This window comes from Panicum virgatum, chromosome 9K, assembly GCF_016808335.1.
Source record: "Panicum virgatum strain AP13 chromosome 9K, P.virgatum_v5, whole genome shotgun sequence".
Lineage (NCBI taxonomy): Eukaryota > Viridiplantae > Streptophyta > Magnoliopsida > Poales > Poaceae > Panicum > Panicum virgatum.
In genome coordinates, this window is record NC_053144.1 from 69,507,622 (window position 1) to 69,523,092 (window position 15,471).

Genomic DNA, 15,471 nt, shown 5'->3' on the forward strand with positions numbered 1-15,471 from the left:
ATCTTTGAATCCGGCTTTTCTCTTCAGTTTTTAGATGGGGTTCAGACATCTCGCAGGCACTCGAATTGGAGCAATGCATTTGCCTTGGCAATACAGACTTGCTGAACTTGGAACGGCAGATTTGTTTTCTTTTGATGCGTTCAACTCTAAGATTTTCTGATGAAAGGATGGCAGATTGATTTGCATAGCCAGACAATCAGACGATCATGGAACGTGGAAAACAATTTGCAAGCAAATAGGTAGCATATATAGCACAATCACATACGATTCTCATAGTTCTGCAGTTCGTAGAATCAGACCAACCAGATACATCGAATGTACTGCAAACATGTAGATTAGCACCTCTGCACCTATCGAAATTTCGCAAAATTCTACCTCCCGCGTCCGCGAAAGGGTTTGATCCCTTATCTATTCTACAGAGCTCAATTTGCCACTGCTGTTCGAAATCTCAAGCAACAACAAATATGAGCACTGGAAACCTCAACAATGCACCGCCCCAAAAGCTTTGTATCTGCTTCGCTTTCAAGACACAAGTTGTACTTTCTTGCCTTCTATGCTGAACTTCCTGCTCCCTTGAAGCTGCAGAACACAATGAGATTGAAAGGGAATCAACACTGAGCAGAAATACTAACAGTATTCAGGGCTCATGCATAAAATACAGCATGATAATATTGCTTATAACATATCAGTAAATAAACTATTCCTCGATCAGAAAAGAACTAGGATGCATCCAAAGTTACTGGTATGAAGATGCAGATAGCTCGACTGAGGAATTTTATCCTAGTACGTAATGCCAACAGTTAGGAGCAAACAGACAGAAAGGGGAAAGGGTCCTTCCCAATTTGGATGGAATAGATCTCCAATGTAACTGATCATGTGTAATGATATATATGTGCATACCTTCTTCTTCAGAAACAACAGAGCTTCACGTCTACAAGAGAAGCTGGAGAATACAACATTAGAATGTTCTTCAACGGCTACCTTAAGATCCTTCAGTTTCATCGACTGAGCTGGGGCCTGGAAAAAACAAAGAGTCAGTAGCCATCATATACCAGAGCACAGGACCCACCCAGAGAAGACAATTATACCTGACGAAGTATTCTTTTGCAAAGTTTCTTGACCTTGGTTTTGGATCTAACATCCACATGCAATTGTTTTTCTGTATTATTCTCTATCTCTATGGATTCATCAGCAGTGGGTTGTTCCTCATTGTCCTCTTCAATTTCTGAATATTCATCGGACTTGGCTGAATCATCATCGTCACTATCACCAAATGAAGTTTTGTTTCCCTTCCAACGATGGCCAGCAATTTTCATTGGCAGTCCCTTGATGCCAAGACCCTGCTTGCCAGAAGTAGCCTTATCCTGCAGCAAATTACAGGCAATGGATATATTAAGATTTCAGGTACATTTAATTGTTTGAACATGCCCACTTGATAATTATACACAAAATCATCAGTTTAACAAATTAACATTTACGTTAGGACATCAAGTGAAAATGGCATAACATAATCTCTGTGGAGTGAAATGAATTGAAAACGTACTTAAGAGGTCAAGAAAGACTCTAAAATTACATCTAGAGTGTATTCAGCACATCATACCAACCTGAACAAGATTGTATAGATTTTCTTGATCTTCCTCCGCAAATGTCTGGCGGACATTAGCAGGATCTTTTCGAGAAGACTTTCTTTTACGCGATGTTGCTCCTAGAAACCCTCCTGATACGAATCCAAACTTGTGCCCCCACCAATTCAGATCTTCAGCTTGGGATACTGAACCAGCAAAAAATTGAAAAAGCAAGTTACTAAACTTCAATGAAGTTTGTACACAATGATGCCCATTAGAGAAGAAACAAAGGTAAGAGCACAACAAACACGCATTTCGCTTTTGTTCAGCAGCACCATAACAGTCCAGATGCAAACACAGTACATATTCTCTAATAAGCACGAGACTATAACATTGCAAAGAAAACATAAATATAGTTGCAATATCTTGTATGCTAACGGATGATCTAAATTTCTGGGTGTATTTTTTGTAGCAGGAAAGGGTACAGTTTAAGCCTGAAAATCATACTTACACTTCCGGTTGAAAAGAACAAAGAAAATAATCACATAGCAAACCTGATTTCATTTCAAGTAATCAGATTTCAATAATTAATGCACGTGCCCTGGCATATTTAAAGTATTATTTCTTTAAATCCTTGAAAGTAGTCCAGCAACAACCTATTCCAGTTTCCAGTACTAAAAGTGATGGGCCAAAAGCTTGCAAAATAGAGAAGCCGGGGAAAAAAACAGCAAGTGTAATTGAAAACCAGAAAACTGCTGACCTGCATCAGGGCAAATGATAGGATCAGGTTCATCCAAGCATATTGGTTCAGGTTTCTGATCCACTTGGCAACTATCTTCGTTTTTGCGTGCCTGTACCAAGACAAGTTGCTTCAGAGATCGTAATAAGGCAGATTATTTAGAAATCTTATTGGCGAGTATGTAACTAAATTTCAGGGGCATGCAGTGAAATCCAGCAGATTAGTGATTATCAGTTATCACTCTCAAAAAATTTGAGTTAGACACAAACCAACACATAGTGCAAGAAACAAATGATCATGGATGATTGCCAGATTATCTAAGAATGAAATAACCACAGATAAAAAGATCCATCACTCACAAGTATGCCTTGAAGATCTATTGCTGAATAAGAGCTCACTCTCTTTCCCCCCTCTCTTTTCTTGTATCTGAAAAAAAAAAGGTATCATGTAAAGGAAAGAATGAATATGTTGAGGAATCAAAATGTTAATAATCAGGTACAAACGAACCTTCCTTGAGGTCGAGTAACTTTAGTAACTTCAACATTTGCTGGTTTGTCTTTCTTGGGCGTGCTGTCAGGCAAATCACTTACAGCTGCAATTTCTGAGAAAAAGGGAAAGTAAAAGATGGTTATAATTATTAATTAATATGAACATTACAAAATGATAACATAAAAACAATGTGAAAGATATACCTTCTTGAATAGGCTTAGCTGATTGCTAATCATGTAGAGAGAAACAACCACCAAAGCACGAGAGAAAGATCAGAACAGTTATCGGACGTTGTAAATTGATATTTAGACGGTGCAACTGAAATGGTAATTTATGTGACATACCACTTTCAATTTCTTCAGTATGTTGTCAAATTGGGTGGTATCATATACCCATTTGTCACGAGGATTATCTACACCAACACCTGCATACAAGTCGAGTCATGTATCAGCAAACTCAGCTACTTCTTTACTGAGTACTCTTGGGGAGTTCTTGAAGAAGAGAAGCGGACCTAAAGTATCCTGCTTGTTTTTCACCCTAACATGACCTTTAATGCCCTGTTTGTCTTTGCCAAGGCCCTCACCTTCTTCCCATCCCTAAAACAGTATTATCCATAGTAGGATCAGTAAATACACTGGATATAATCGGATGCAAGGCAACAAAATTACAGAAAGCACAGTTCATCCGTTCATCCCAGAGGTTATTTCCATCGTGATGCTAACGAATTATTCGTGGCTCAATCTGATAAGTATGATTATGATTACCTCAAATCCTTAATTCACATGTCAAATGGAAAGATTGCACGAGGACGGGACTGGATCGCATACCATTTGTTTCATGAGGCGGAAGGCGGCGGACTGCCGCGCGATCCCTACGTAGCATGAGGGCGCCTCCGGCACAGCCATGGCGCCTGCGCCGCGTTGGGTCGCCGCGGCGTTTGCCGCCGCCGCCGGGATTGGGCCGCGCTCTCCTGAGCTGCCGGAGAAGGGGCGGAGAGGGAAACCCTAGTGGGGCGAGGGAGAGCGTTTTGAGACCGTGTCTTTTGCCTTGAGATCCGTGCTCGGAGTGGGAAAGGACCGGGCCACCGCAACGGTTATGGATGCGCGTCGATGAAGTTGGGCCTTGAGAGGTGGGATATTGGGCTGATAGTTTAATTGGCTCCAAAAAAAAAGTTATGCAATGCGCTACGGAGGGTTTGGGGGCAATCCTGGACTGTATCACACAGTATAGCTGATATGAGATTTAAAAAGGAATTATTGTGAAATACTGTCTTTTTCTTTTTTGAAGTATTCAGCACTCATCAATTAAGTGGCCGAATAAGAATTAGAAACGTCACCTGGCGGATTAGAAAACCAAGCATGTCGGCCGATCGATCTCAACAGCGTGCTCCTCGCCAAAACATGAGCGTCCTGGTTGGATTCTCTCTTTTCATGAACAAATTCCAACCCCTGGAAAGCCGCAGCATATGCTTTGATCTCCTTGACGATACGATTATAGACTCCCAGAGTATCATGTGTCAAACTTCTGACTGCACTAGCACAGTCACTCGCCATCCGAACCTGCTGTAATATAAGTTATTTACCAGAGCTAAATCTTCCATGAATGCCAACTATTCCATGGTATCCGAGTCGGTAATATCTCCTGCATCACCGCAGAAGACGCTCCCAGAAAACTGCCAGCTGCGTCTCTGGCCACTGCAGCAACTGAGGCAGTGCTCGTGTTTTTGGGTAGCGCGACATTGATCTAACTACCCCTTTGCGGAGGTGGAATCCAGCACAATGTAGTGGTGTCTGCCTTCTTTCTCACCCCAGGTCGAGAAACTGACACTTCAAGGTCCTGGGCCTATGATATGATCCGCTCTTGCGATAGTTTGTCCTGGGCCAACGTCCCCGGATAGTAAGCACAGTACACACAATTGACGTGAGATTTTCCTCAAGCAAAAGACGATAATCAATCTCAAATCACACAATTCAGCAAACATTGTGTCTTCGGTGGCTGCCACCCAGACATCCGGCCCGTTCTGCAGGAGATAGCTGAGCAAGCACCCCCTGTGGATGATGGCTGGAGCGAAGGCGTTCGGGTGCTGCTGCCTTAGTCGTGTGCTGCAGCGAGGAGTGTGTTAATGTTTCATTTTTCATTTGGCGTGTTTGTAACAAAAAAGAAACTAATCTAAGCCGTGGATTCAGCATTGTAATCGGACTGTTCAGTTCTCGTGCACGTTCGAGGAAAAAAACAATTCAGTTGAATTATTGGGTTTCGTAGTAACAATCTCAAATGGGTTTCTCTTTTTTTCTGAAACAAACCAAGCAGGAGAGCTGCTGATTATATTAAAAAGAAGAAACAACACCCAGACAGACTGGGTACAACAATAAAACAACAATACATACCGGTTGGATTGGGACATCAACGCGGCCATGCAACTCCACTCGAAACTCGACTCAACAGCACTCGGCTGAACTGAATACAACCCGGCTGCAAACTCAAACTCCACGCCAAACCACTACAACCTGAGACAGCCTCACGCACATAAAGTCGTCGGAGCCAAGCGTGGCCCCACGCCGACAAGGAACCCGAAGAAGCAGACTACACCGCACCAAGAAGGCCACCGTCATGCGGGACCCTACGTTGCAGTGCCGCTACAACACCAACCACCATTTGACAGAGTGATATCATCAGTTCCGGACCACTCCACAACGTGCGGGGGCCTCGTCACGTCCGCCGTTGGACTCCACTCTCGTCGCCTCGAAGAAACACCGCAAGCGGGGGCCTTGCCACGTCCGCCATAGCACTCCATGTCACAGATCTGTCTCTTGTGTTGCCATCAGAATGGTGTATAATGTCGCCCCGCCTCCCAGGGTCCCCATCGAACAGCCGAGCCGCCGCCGCCCGCCAACCTCGTCCCGTTGCATAAGTCGCGTAAAGCTAAAGATGTCGCTCGCGCCGTCTTCCGACGATGTACCGCATCGGAGTAGCTCAAGCGTCCGCTGCAAGCCTAGTCGTCCCATATTGTCGATGCCGCAAGCGCCGTCCTCCAACGTTGTCCCGCACCGAACTGACAGCCGCCAAGCAGCGCTAGCCGCTGCGGTCCGCTGCAAGCAGCCACCAACAAGCATGTGGCAACCCCTGGCCGCCACCACAACGACGAATGCCTCCACTTGAGCTTGACAACCCCCTTCAAGCTCGCACCCAAGCCGCCGCCTCCGATTGCAGTCTCCCAAGACCAATGAAGTCCAATAATACCAAAGCCGAGTTGGGTCTCAAGAGACGATGCCTCCAAGAAGGGCACGACGCCAAAGACGCCTCCATCGTCCGTCCAAGGACTGGACAGGGTTTTCACTTAGAGAACCCCCGTGCACCAGGAATGGGGCTCCAACATGACGCCCCCACCGGGGAGAACGACGCCCTAGGGCGCCGCCGCCATGGCCACAAGCAAAATGCCGGCAAGGGCTTTCGCCCAGAGCTTCCCAACCCTGGCAAACACGCACGCAGCCCGGCAAAACGAGACCGCAGTCGAGGAGGACCCAGTAGGGACTGGCGCCACCGCCGTGCCACCACGTGTGACATTGCTCCGCGCGCCACACACAGACCTCCGCGCGTGACCACTGGCGCCAGGACCGCCAGGGGCAAGCTCCCCAGCGAGCGGCCAAGCCGGCGCCACCACGGGCTCCCGCCTTCCGCCGCCCACGCGCTGGCCCCGCCGCCACCCGCGCCGCTGCAGGCTCACGCGCACCTGCACCCCTCGCCGGCATCAGATCCACCAACGAGGCCACCAGATCCGGCCGCGAGAGCCTCGGACCCGGCCTCGCCGGTGCTGGCGCCGCCGGCCCCTGGGCGAGCCGGCTCCCTCCTCTCGCAGTGGCTGCGCCCGTCGAGAGAAGAAGGAAGGAGAAGGCAGCCCCGCCGCCGCCGTCCTCGCGAGCCGCGCGGGCTTCCGGCGGCCGGCTCCGGCGGCAGGGAGAGGGTGGAAGGGGGGGCGGCGGCGGATTGGAGTTTCCACCCGTGCCGGGAGCGACGCGGGGGGTGGGGTGCAGTTGTCCAAATGGGTTTCTCTTTATATCTCAGAGAAAAGGAGGAAGAAGCAGTCTCAAATATGAAAAGGACGAAGCGGTGTCTCATCTCATGCTGTCTTCTGTCTTACTAGTGTTTTACGTAATTCACCACTAATCATATGCGTGCACGGGAGAGGCGAGCTTGCCAAAAGTTAAAGCAACATGGTATCTGAAAAAAAAATCCAAACTTCTCTTGTTCGACGCCCTGTCACCTAGGTAGGCCGATCGTCCACTAATATCAAGACCTATTTTTTCAGTGATTCCGCTTCCCCGCACTGTCGCCGACCTAGTTCGGTCGCCATCAGTCCGCAGCTGACCGCCATGGACGGGGGAGGTGGACGCTGATGATCTTCGTGGCACGCGGCCCGTCATGACTGGCTGCTCTTGCATGTGTACGTCTGGAGTCTGGACTCAAATGAAAGTTTAGTGGTGTTTCCAAGCAGAACATTCCCGGTTCCGTGATGCGCCGTCCAGCATCGGTTGATCGACAACCAGCCAAGGAAAATATCTTCTCGTTTGCCACATCAGCGCCACGTCCCAATCACATGTCAACTCGGTCATGGCTTTTCGTCCAGGCCCTGCAGCAGTGGCGCTCTCGCTGCACAGAGCATAGTAGACTAGCTAGCCGTATGAGGAAACTGCGCATGGCAACGTGGAGCCTTGAGCAGCGACCTCCTGCCCTCCACGGCTACACTCCATCCAACAATAATCCATGTCATCGTAGCCCGATGCCGAAGCACCGAGGCCAGGGGAAGGAGCGAGCGAGAACGTATCCATCCACATCCAGATCAACGAAAAGCTCCCCGGCCGGCCAATGAATCAATCAATCGCTCTCGGTTTTGACCCCGATCGGATCGGATGAGAGGCTGCCTGCCGCTACGTGTGCCAATGGAATCGGCTATCCTGCTCGGCAGGCGAGATACGTGGCGGCGAGCCCGAGCAAACGCGGCGAGGCGGGCAGCAGCGCCACTAGGGCGATCGGCCGCGAGCTCGCTCGCCCCCGTCACCCGCAAGTCGCCGTCGCCACCCACCATGAAGGTTGAAGGCCACTCGCACTCACACCTCGCTTTCGTCCCGTTGGATCGCCACCACTATCGCCGCCCCTCATCGATAACCAGGTGTCCGGACGGCAGAGCTCGGCCGCGTCCTTGTCCCTCCGATCGATCCTTTTGTATAGTCGCCGTGGGGTGGGGTGGGGTGGGGTGGGGTGGGGGTGGCCGTCGGCAAGTGCGATCCGTAGTGGGGCGGCAGGGCAGACCACCAAATACCCCTGCCCTGACACCTTGACACGTTGCTATTGACGTCGCCTCCATCATCGTCTCGGAACGCATTGCTGCATTCTGTTTGTGTCTGAGAGTAAAATATACTTGGCCAGCGTTGGTCACGCGAGAGTATACTACGAAAGAATGGGCTTCCACGCGATGAGATGCCTGCTTCAATGGCTGGCAGGCAGTAGATGGATGGAGCTTTCCTAGCCGGTAAACAGCGGCTTTACCCGGAGCCGGAGGAGGAAGAAGACACTACTTCCCTCAAAAAAGAAGAAGAAGAAGAAGACGACACTACTGGGGCCTCTGGAAGAGGACAGGCCGGGGGACGGGGGTCGGTCCAGTCCGGTCGACAGGAGAAGAAAGAACGGCGGGCGATCGGGTATGGCAGGTCGGCGCTAGTGGCCGCATTGCATGTAGCCGTGCGTTCCCGCCACGTGGTGCGGCGCGCCCGCCGCCCGGCCATGTGCGCGCGCTGTCCTTTTCCACTGCCCCCCGGTGGCTAGGCTGCCTGCACCTACTGGAGTGGTACCCGTCGCTCGCCTCCCTACCCGCCCCCGGGACACGGCGCCCTCCCCTCCCATGGCCCTCGCCGGGCGGCTGAGCACCTGGCGCGGTCGACGACGACAGCGACGCACGCAGCCGCTCACAATGCTACTCCTAACAGATAACACTAGCCGAGGAAAGAAAGAAAGAAAAGAAAGAAAGAAATATGCCTGCTGCCTCTGGCTTTCATTCCCTTCCTAAAATATATATGCAGCACTGGCCGTAGGTAGAAAGGCTGGAGAGGTGAGTCAGCCTCGCATCGCGTGGACCACGTAGTCTCGGCGTCTCCTTCTCAGCGGCTAGTATAAAAACGCGAGGCTGCAGCCGCTCCGGGCGGCGCTCGTCCCGGAGTTCCATGCCCGCGAGCTGTTGACTCGCTGCCTCCGGCCAACGACGACGACGACGACTCCATCCCACTTGTTTTGTTTGTCCTCCGTCGCCCACACATCCCGTGCGCCGAGGCCGACCGCACGTACACCCACGCGGCAAAAACTAGTCGAGCCCGGCTCGGAACCAGCGATCTCTGTCCGTCTCCTTCACTCACTGGTGACCGCCTGCCTGCCCGCACACGGCTCGCCATGGCCGTCGCGAGGCTGGTGGCGGCGGCGGCTCCGATCCCGGTCGCCGCGTCGCGCCTCCGGGGAGCCCGGCCCGCCGCGTCGGTGTCCCGCGCGGCCCCGCGGCTGGTGGTGCTCGCGCCGCTCCCGGTGCGCGCCGTGCCCCCGCGCGCTCGCGTCGCGGCGGACGACGAGGCCGCCGTCGCCGGCGAGGCGGCTGGCGACGGCGAAGTCGAGGCCGCGCGGCGGGCGGTGTCGGAGCGCGCGGCGCGGAAGCTGTCGGAGCGGCGGACGTACCTGGTGGCGGCGGTGATGTCCAGCCTCGGGATCACGTCCATGGCCGCCGCCGCCGTCTACTACCGCTTTGCCTGGCAAATGGAGGTACGCACCGCACGCGCGCCACTCGCTGATGCCTTTCTTTGTTTCTCCCCCGGCTGATGGGTGGGTTGATGTTGATCAGGGCGGCAAGATCCCGGTGACGGAAATGGTGGGCACCTTCGCGCTTTCGGTGGGCGCCGCGGTAAGTGACGACTGCTTTTGGCGGGGGCACGCGTTCTGCTTCTGCGCCGTGAGATGAGATCATGAGAATGAGATGGATTGGGCTCTGCACTGCAGGTCGGGATGGAGTTCTGGGCGCGGTGGGCGCACCGGTCGCTGTGGCACGCGTCGCTGTGGCACATGCACGAGTCCCACCACCGCCCCCGCGACGGGCCCTTCGAGCTCAACGACGTCTTCGCCATCATCAACGCTGTCCCGGCCATGTCGCTCCTGGCCTACGGCTTCTTCAACCGCGGCCTCGTCCCCGGCCTCTTCTTCGGCGCGGTGAGTGCTCAACAACCCCTCTCGATTCTTTACTAGCGCGTTGCTTTCTCGCCCGGGGTCGGGGTCCCCCAAAAACCATTAGAATTTGACCAAGCGTGCTCAACGTGGCATCAAATTTACAAATCATTAGCGCGTCATCACATCCACATCCACGGGCGGTGTGGCCGCCCGGGGTGAAGTGATTCAACGGTCAAAAAGCTGGCAGAGAGAGCAGTTACCAAAACACTAGTAAGATGGAAGAATTATCATCATCAGACAAAGAAAAGAAAAAGGGGAGTAGGATCTTGACGCGATTAACCTGCAATGGCGTTGGCGAAGCTATTTGTGCCGTCCCGTTGCTTCGCTCATCGACGCAACCAACGGTCACACCTAACTGTCCCGCACATGGATGACATCTACCACACACGGCAGCTCTGCCTGACCCTGACGTGCCCGTGCGTTGCGTCTCGTCTGCAGGGCCTGGGGATCACGCTGTTCGGGATGGCGTACATGTTCGTGCACGACGGCCTCGTCCACCGCCGCTTCCCCGTGGGCCCCATCGAGAACGTGCCCTACTTCCGCCGTGTCGCCGCCGCCCATCAGGTCATGTCCGGTCCTGTGTCCTACCCAATCGCAACAAACAGTTTCCCTTCACCTGCCGGGATCTGCCTCTTAACTGCTCTTTGCTGACGGTGCCCGCAGATACACCACATGGACAACTTCCAGGGCGTGCCCTACGGCCTGTTCCTCGGCCCCAAGGTTTGCTTTGCTTTGCTTTGGATTCAACTCAACTAGTGTAGTATTCATTCATGTTTCATGCCATCGGTTCGATTACGCAGATTTCGAATTCAAATTTGATAATTTTGTTGTCTATGACCTGCAGGAGCTGAAGGAGGTGGGAGGGACTGAGGAGCTGGAGAAGGAGATCAAGAAGAGGATCAAGAGGAAAGGGATCTCAGATGCCATCCAATAAGAGCTGCCTGCCTGCCTGCTATACACCTGAAGCAGCTCATTCCGCTGTTTTTTTTTTTGCATCTTCTGCTTTCACATTAGATCTTTTGACATCTTCTAGTTGCTTTGATGTAATGTAGTCCACCTTATACATATACCACTAGTGCGCGTGGGTGCATTTTCTCCTTTCTGTCAATAGGAGAGAAGAGGAATAATTTAGTTCCAGGTGGCAGCTCGCTTGGTCAGACGGTGGAGCACACTGCCGGTGCTGGGGGTCGGACGCTTACTACTGCTGCTAATGCTCCTAGTTAGTGTATGGAGTGTCCTCTGTATGGATTGTACAGCGATGTCACGCCACTGACAGTGGCCCTCCCTTTTCGTGTCTTGTTTAAACAGCAGTGGTATTATATGTTTTTCTCTTTGCTGCACTGAATAAAATTGTCGCGCCGACATTCACCACACTCCTCTTTCTTTCCTGCAACGCTTCCTTGCGAATGCGATACATGAATCTGCGGCACTGCAGCTCTGTCAGGGGAACGAAGGTGTTCTACTCGGGTTCACGAAGATCGACAGCTACTGCAGTAGTATTGACATTGTTAACGGTCAGGATCTTGTACGAGCTTGCCCACCGCATGCGACCAGTTGTCGTGGCATTGTTGGTGATCGCCGGAACAGGTGGGCGTGCTGCCGCTGGACGCCGGTGGAACAGGGGCGCAGCCGCACGGGGGGCCAGGTGATCAGCACTGAACTGACAAAGGAACTGATGATACAGTTGGGAGTTGGGTCTGGGTCGCTGGGACCTTAAAAATCATCACCTTCTTCTGATCGTCTCATTTAAGAAACCGGGCGCGGCATGCTTTGAGTTTGATTGGCATAATATCAGTATCAGCATACGCATGTGATCAGGATCCTCCTCGTGATACTCTTTTGCCTTTTCGATGCGGAACATGGGACGAGATCGCCTTGATCCGATCGCAGGCGCTGTTAGACTGTCAGAGTTTGCGGCTGATTGTCGCCCCACCTTGCTGTCATCTCTCTAAGCAACACTTCGGTAGTGACTATTTTAAAGCCTGTTTTTTTAACACTTGCTGTGAATTGGCCTGTACAAGGTGGGGGAGAACATTTTTTTTAGAGGAGCTGGGAAGTGGAATGATCAAGCAGCAGCAGCCAACAGGCAGCAGCACCGGGGCGTGGCTATATGGCCGTGCAGGCGACAATAGCAACATCCATCGCCTGAACAAATTTAATTAGAACAGATTATATGGGCCGTCGACCCAATAATATAGCAACACAAACTGTTTGCATAGATTAGCGGCTAAAGCGGAGGGAGATAGAATGCATGTATGCAAGAGAGGGCAATGACCATGACGTCACCCACATGCATGCAAAATCTAAAATTAAAAAAAACTATAACTATTAAACCGAGCATCTAAATTAAATTTAAATTGCACAATTATCTTTTTTATGAAAAGATCTTCAAAATAAGACCACAGTTGCTTATATTTGCACGATAATTTTTAAAACTAGTTTCTTTAATATTAAATAATTAATTTTAGATTTTGGGAACAAATAATTTAGTAATACGAACAAATAATTATTTTTACGAACAAATTAACTAAACATAACGAACAAATAATAATGTATAACGAACAAAATATTAAACATCGAGAACATTTGATTGTATATGTTAAGTAATGAAAAATGAATATCGCGAACAAATAGATCAATGTGACGGAACAATTTAATCTAAAAAAAGAACAAATAATTTGATGTTGTGAACAAATTAGTTACACGCAGACAAATAAGTTTATAAAGATAAATGTATTTACAATATAATAAAATATATATATCAAATAACATACAATTTATGAACAAATAACTATTTTAATGAAAAAAATTAATTATGATGAACAAATAATAATACACAATGAACAAAATATTAAACATCGCAAATAATTGATTGTATAAAGTAAATAATAGAAAATGAATATCACAAATAAATGAGTCAACATGGCCGAACAAGTTAATCTTCAAAACGAACAAAAAATTGGTTTGCGAACAAATTAGTTACAGACAGAAAAATAATTTTACATGATGGACAAATGCATCTACATCATAAAAAAATATTCTTATAAGTTTATATACACATACTAAATGAAATTAGTATATAAAAACATAAATTATTAAATTGGAAGTAAGGGGCAAACTAAAATGAAACATAAAATAGAAATATTAAATATTAATATATTTATATCAATCACATAACTTAGTCGCTAGAAGAAAAAAATGGAAAATAATGAAAGAAAACAAGAATAAAGAAGAGATAAATTAAATTGAAAAGAAAGTCAAATTATACCTATTTTTTCCGTCCCAAAATACTAGTCATCATGTGATTCAAAATTTGTCCAAAAAATAAATCATCCCACTCTATTTAGAAAGTGCATGTGCATGCAAGAATCAATTAGTGCCAAATATGAATATGAGTAAAATGCATTATGGGTCTCTGAACTTGGCACGAGATGTCAATTCAAGTCCCCAAACTTTTAAACTGTAGACCCGCCATCCCTAAACTTGCTAATTGTTGCATAGGAGGTACTTCCATTAAACCACCTGCGTGGCCGCTGACAGTGCGTTGACGTGGATGCAAGGCCCACATGTCCTGTTCACCTCTCTCCTCTGTTTCGCTTGCTTCACCTCTGGGCGGGGCTGCTCCCTCGAGGATTTCCTCCTCGCCGACGGCCGACCTCGACGGGTGTCTCCGCTCGTCGCGCTCAAGGCTCAAGCAGCTCCTCGCCAGACGCCGCGCTGCTCAGGCTCTACGGGAGCCGCCTCGCGGTGGCGTTGCGAGCGCAGCGGCGGTCGGCGCGGGAGGTGCCACGCTCGCCGACGCTTTCGTGGCCGCCACCGCCGCTGTGTCTGCGGCCTTTTGCTGCGTGGTGACCACGTCCGCCAAGTCCGCCGCCAGCGTCGCACTGTCCTCGAGGACCCCGTCCTACTCCCCGGCCCGCACCCCCGCCAGCCCGATGTTGCTCAGCAACAGAAACATCCGAGGGGAGCTCCATCTATGGTTGAGGGGCTCCAAGCGGCCGCTGGCATGAGCATAGAGCAGCTCTGCACGCGGAGGATGGGTGCTACGGCTGGCTGAGCACAATACAAACGAGGGCGGAGGGCAGCACAACCAGGGGCGGCGACGGCCGAGCGGCAAGCGCAGCGGCTCCGGGATTTGCAATCGTTCAAGGCGGCTACCACAGCAACTCTGTCGTGGTCCGTCTCCTTGTCTCGGTGGCTTGGAGACAACCACATCTTCGAATCTGCCCATCCTAGCATCAAATTGAATTGGCACGACATCCAATCGGGCAGCACCATGGACAAATTAGAAAACAATTGCATCGAATCGGACAACAACAGCTCGGAGCATGGATGCTTGAGGACGTGAGCTTTCCTGGCATCATCCGGCTACCTCCCTGCCGTAGTCCGGGGCAGCAACGGCAATGTGCCGTCATCCGTCGAGCCCAAGGGGCTTCCCGCCTCTGGTTTAACGGAAGCGAGGAGTGGGGGGAGCGGGGCGGCCATGGTGCGGGCGGCAGCGTGGATGAGACCGTGAGAGGAGAGAGCGGTGAGGCTTTCTCCAACCATCCCCGTCCAACTCCTCCCAAACATACTATTTACTATATTTTACTACCTCCCTCCAAAAAATTCCCCCCTATAACTCTTTCTCTCCAACCATTCCCCCCATATCTATTCCCTCTATATACTATCACTCATTAATTAACTATTTATTTATCGTTTTTGAATTTAAAAAAATCATACAATATTTGTACTGTCATAATACACATTATCATTATTTTATGGGACTCAAACGAGATTAATATCATGAAGAAATGATGTGATTAGAGTATAGGGGGAGATTCATCTCTCCCCTACGTAGGGGGAGCTGTTGGAGCGCTCGCTCCCCCAAAGCCCCCCTACGTAGGGTGGGGGGCGCTTTACGGAGCTCGCCTGAGGAAGAAAGAGAAAACAGAGAGAACAGAGGCGAAGATGTCGTGTGGGTCCCATGTGCCCGTCACCCAGCCGCCACGTAGGTCATATAACGGCAATAATTGTAATTTGGACCTGGCCTGAAACGATTAACATGTTTGGGGATCGCGGGTCTGCAGTTTGAAAGTTTGGGACCCAATTGACATCTCGGGACAAGTTTAGTGACCCGTAATGCATTTTACTCTATGGATATTATATAGGAGCAAACATGGTCATTTTACCTTCTTGTTAATTTGTCTTAGAATTTTTAGGATGACTTAGTTTATGGGAGACTAAGTCAATCTCAAAACCTTTATTATGTAAATCTAAACTGTACGGAGGGAGTATATATTAGAGAAGAAATATCTGAAATAGCAATACAAATTAAAAAATTAAAGAAAGAATAAAAAGAAACGAAAAAAGAAAAAGGAAAAATAAGTACGGCAATTTTGCATGCGTGTGTAGAGTCAAATCAATTTGCATGTGTATGCG

General features: G+C 49.7%; 2 protein-coding genes across 2 annotated transcripts; one reads left to right on the plus strand and one right to left on the minus strand.

Moving 5' to 3' along the window:
• Positions 1 to 209: 209 nt before the first annotated feature.
• On the minus strand, positions 210 to 3,855 carry LOC120647481 (G-patch domain-containing protein 1-like). The gene is made up of 11 exons (XM_039924291.1): positions 3,621 to 3,855; positions 3,305 to 3,389; positions 3,138 to 3,217; positions 2,997 to 3,021; positions 2,812 to 2,905; positions 2,664 to 2,730; positions 2,326 to 2,416; positions 1,605 to 1,771; positions 1,089 to 1,364; positions 901 to 1,017; positions 210 to 579 (listed from the first exon to the last, which is right to left on the minus strand). The coding sequence occupies exons 1-11, from the start codon at positions 3,696 to 3,698 to the stop codon at positions 523 to 525; spliced, it is 1,137 nt and encodes a 378-aa protein (XP_039780225.1). The 5' UTR covers positions 3,699 to 3,855; the 3' UTR covers positions 210 to 522.
• A 4,996-nt stretch (positions 3,856 to 8,851) lies between these two features.
• Positions 8,852 to 11,423, plus strand: LOC120647483 (beta-carotene 3-hydroxylase, chloroplastic-like). The gene is made up of 6 exons (XM_039924296.1): positions 8,852 to 9,591; positions 9,671 to 9,730; positions 9,826 to 10,032; positions 10,489 to 10,614; positions 10,714 to 10,770; positions 10,895 to 11,423. Exons 1-6 carry the CDS (start codon positions 9,232 to 9,234, stop codon positions 10,982 to 10,984), a joined length of 900 nt encoding a protein of 299 aa, XP_039780230.1. The 5' UTR covers positions 8,852 to 9,231; the 3' UTR covers positions 10,985 to 11,423.
• Positions 11,424 to 15,471: the final 4,048 nt, after the last annotated feature.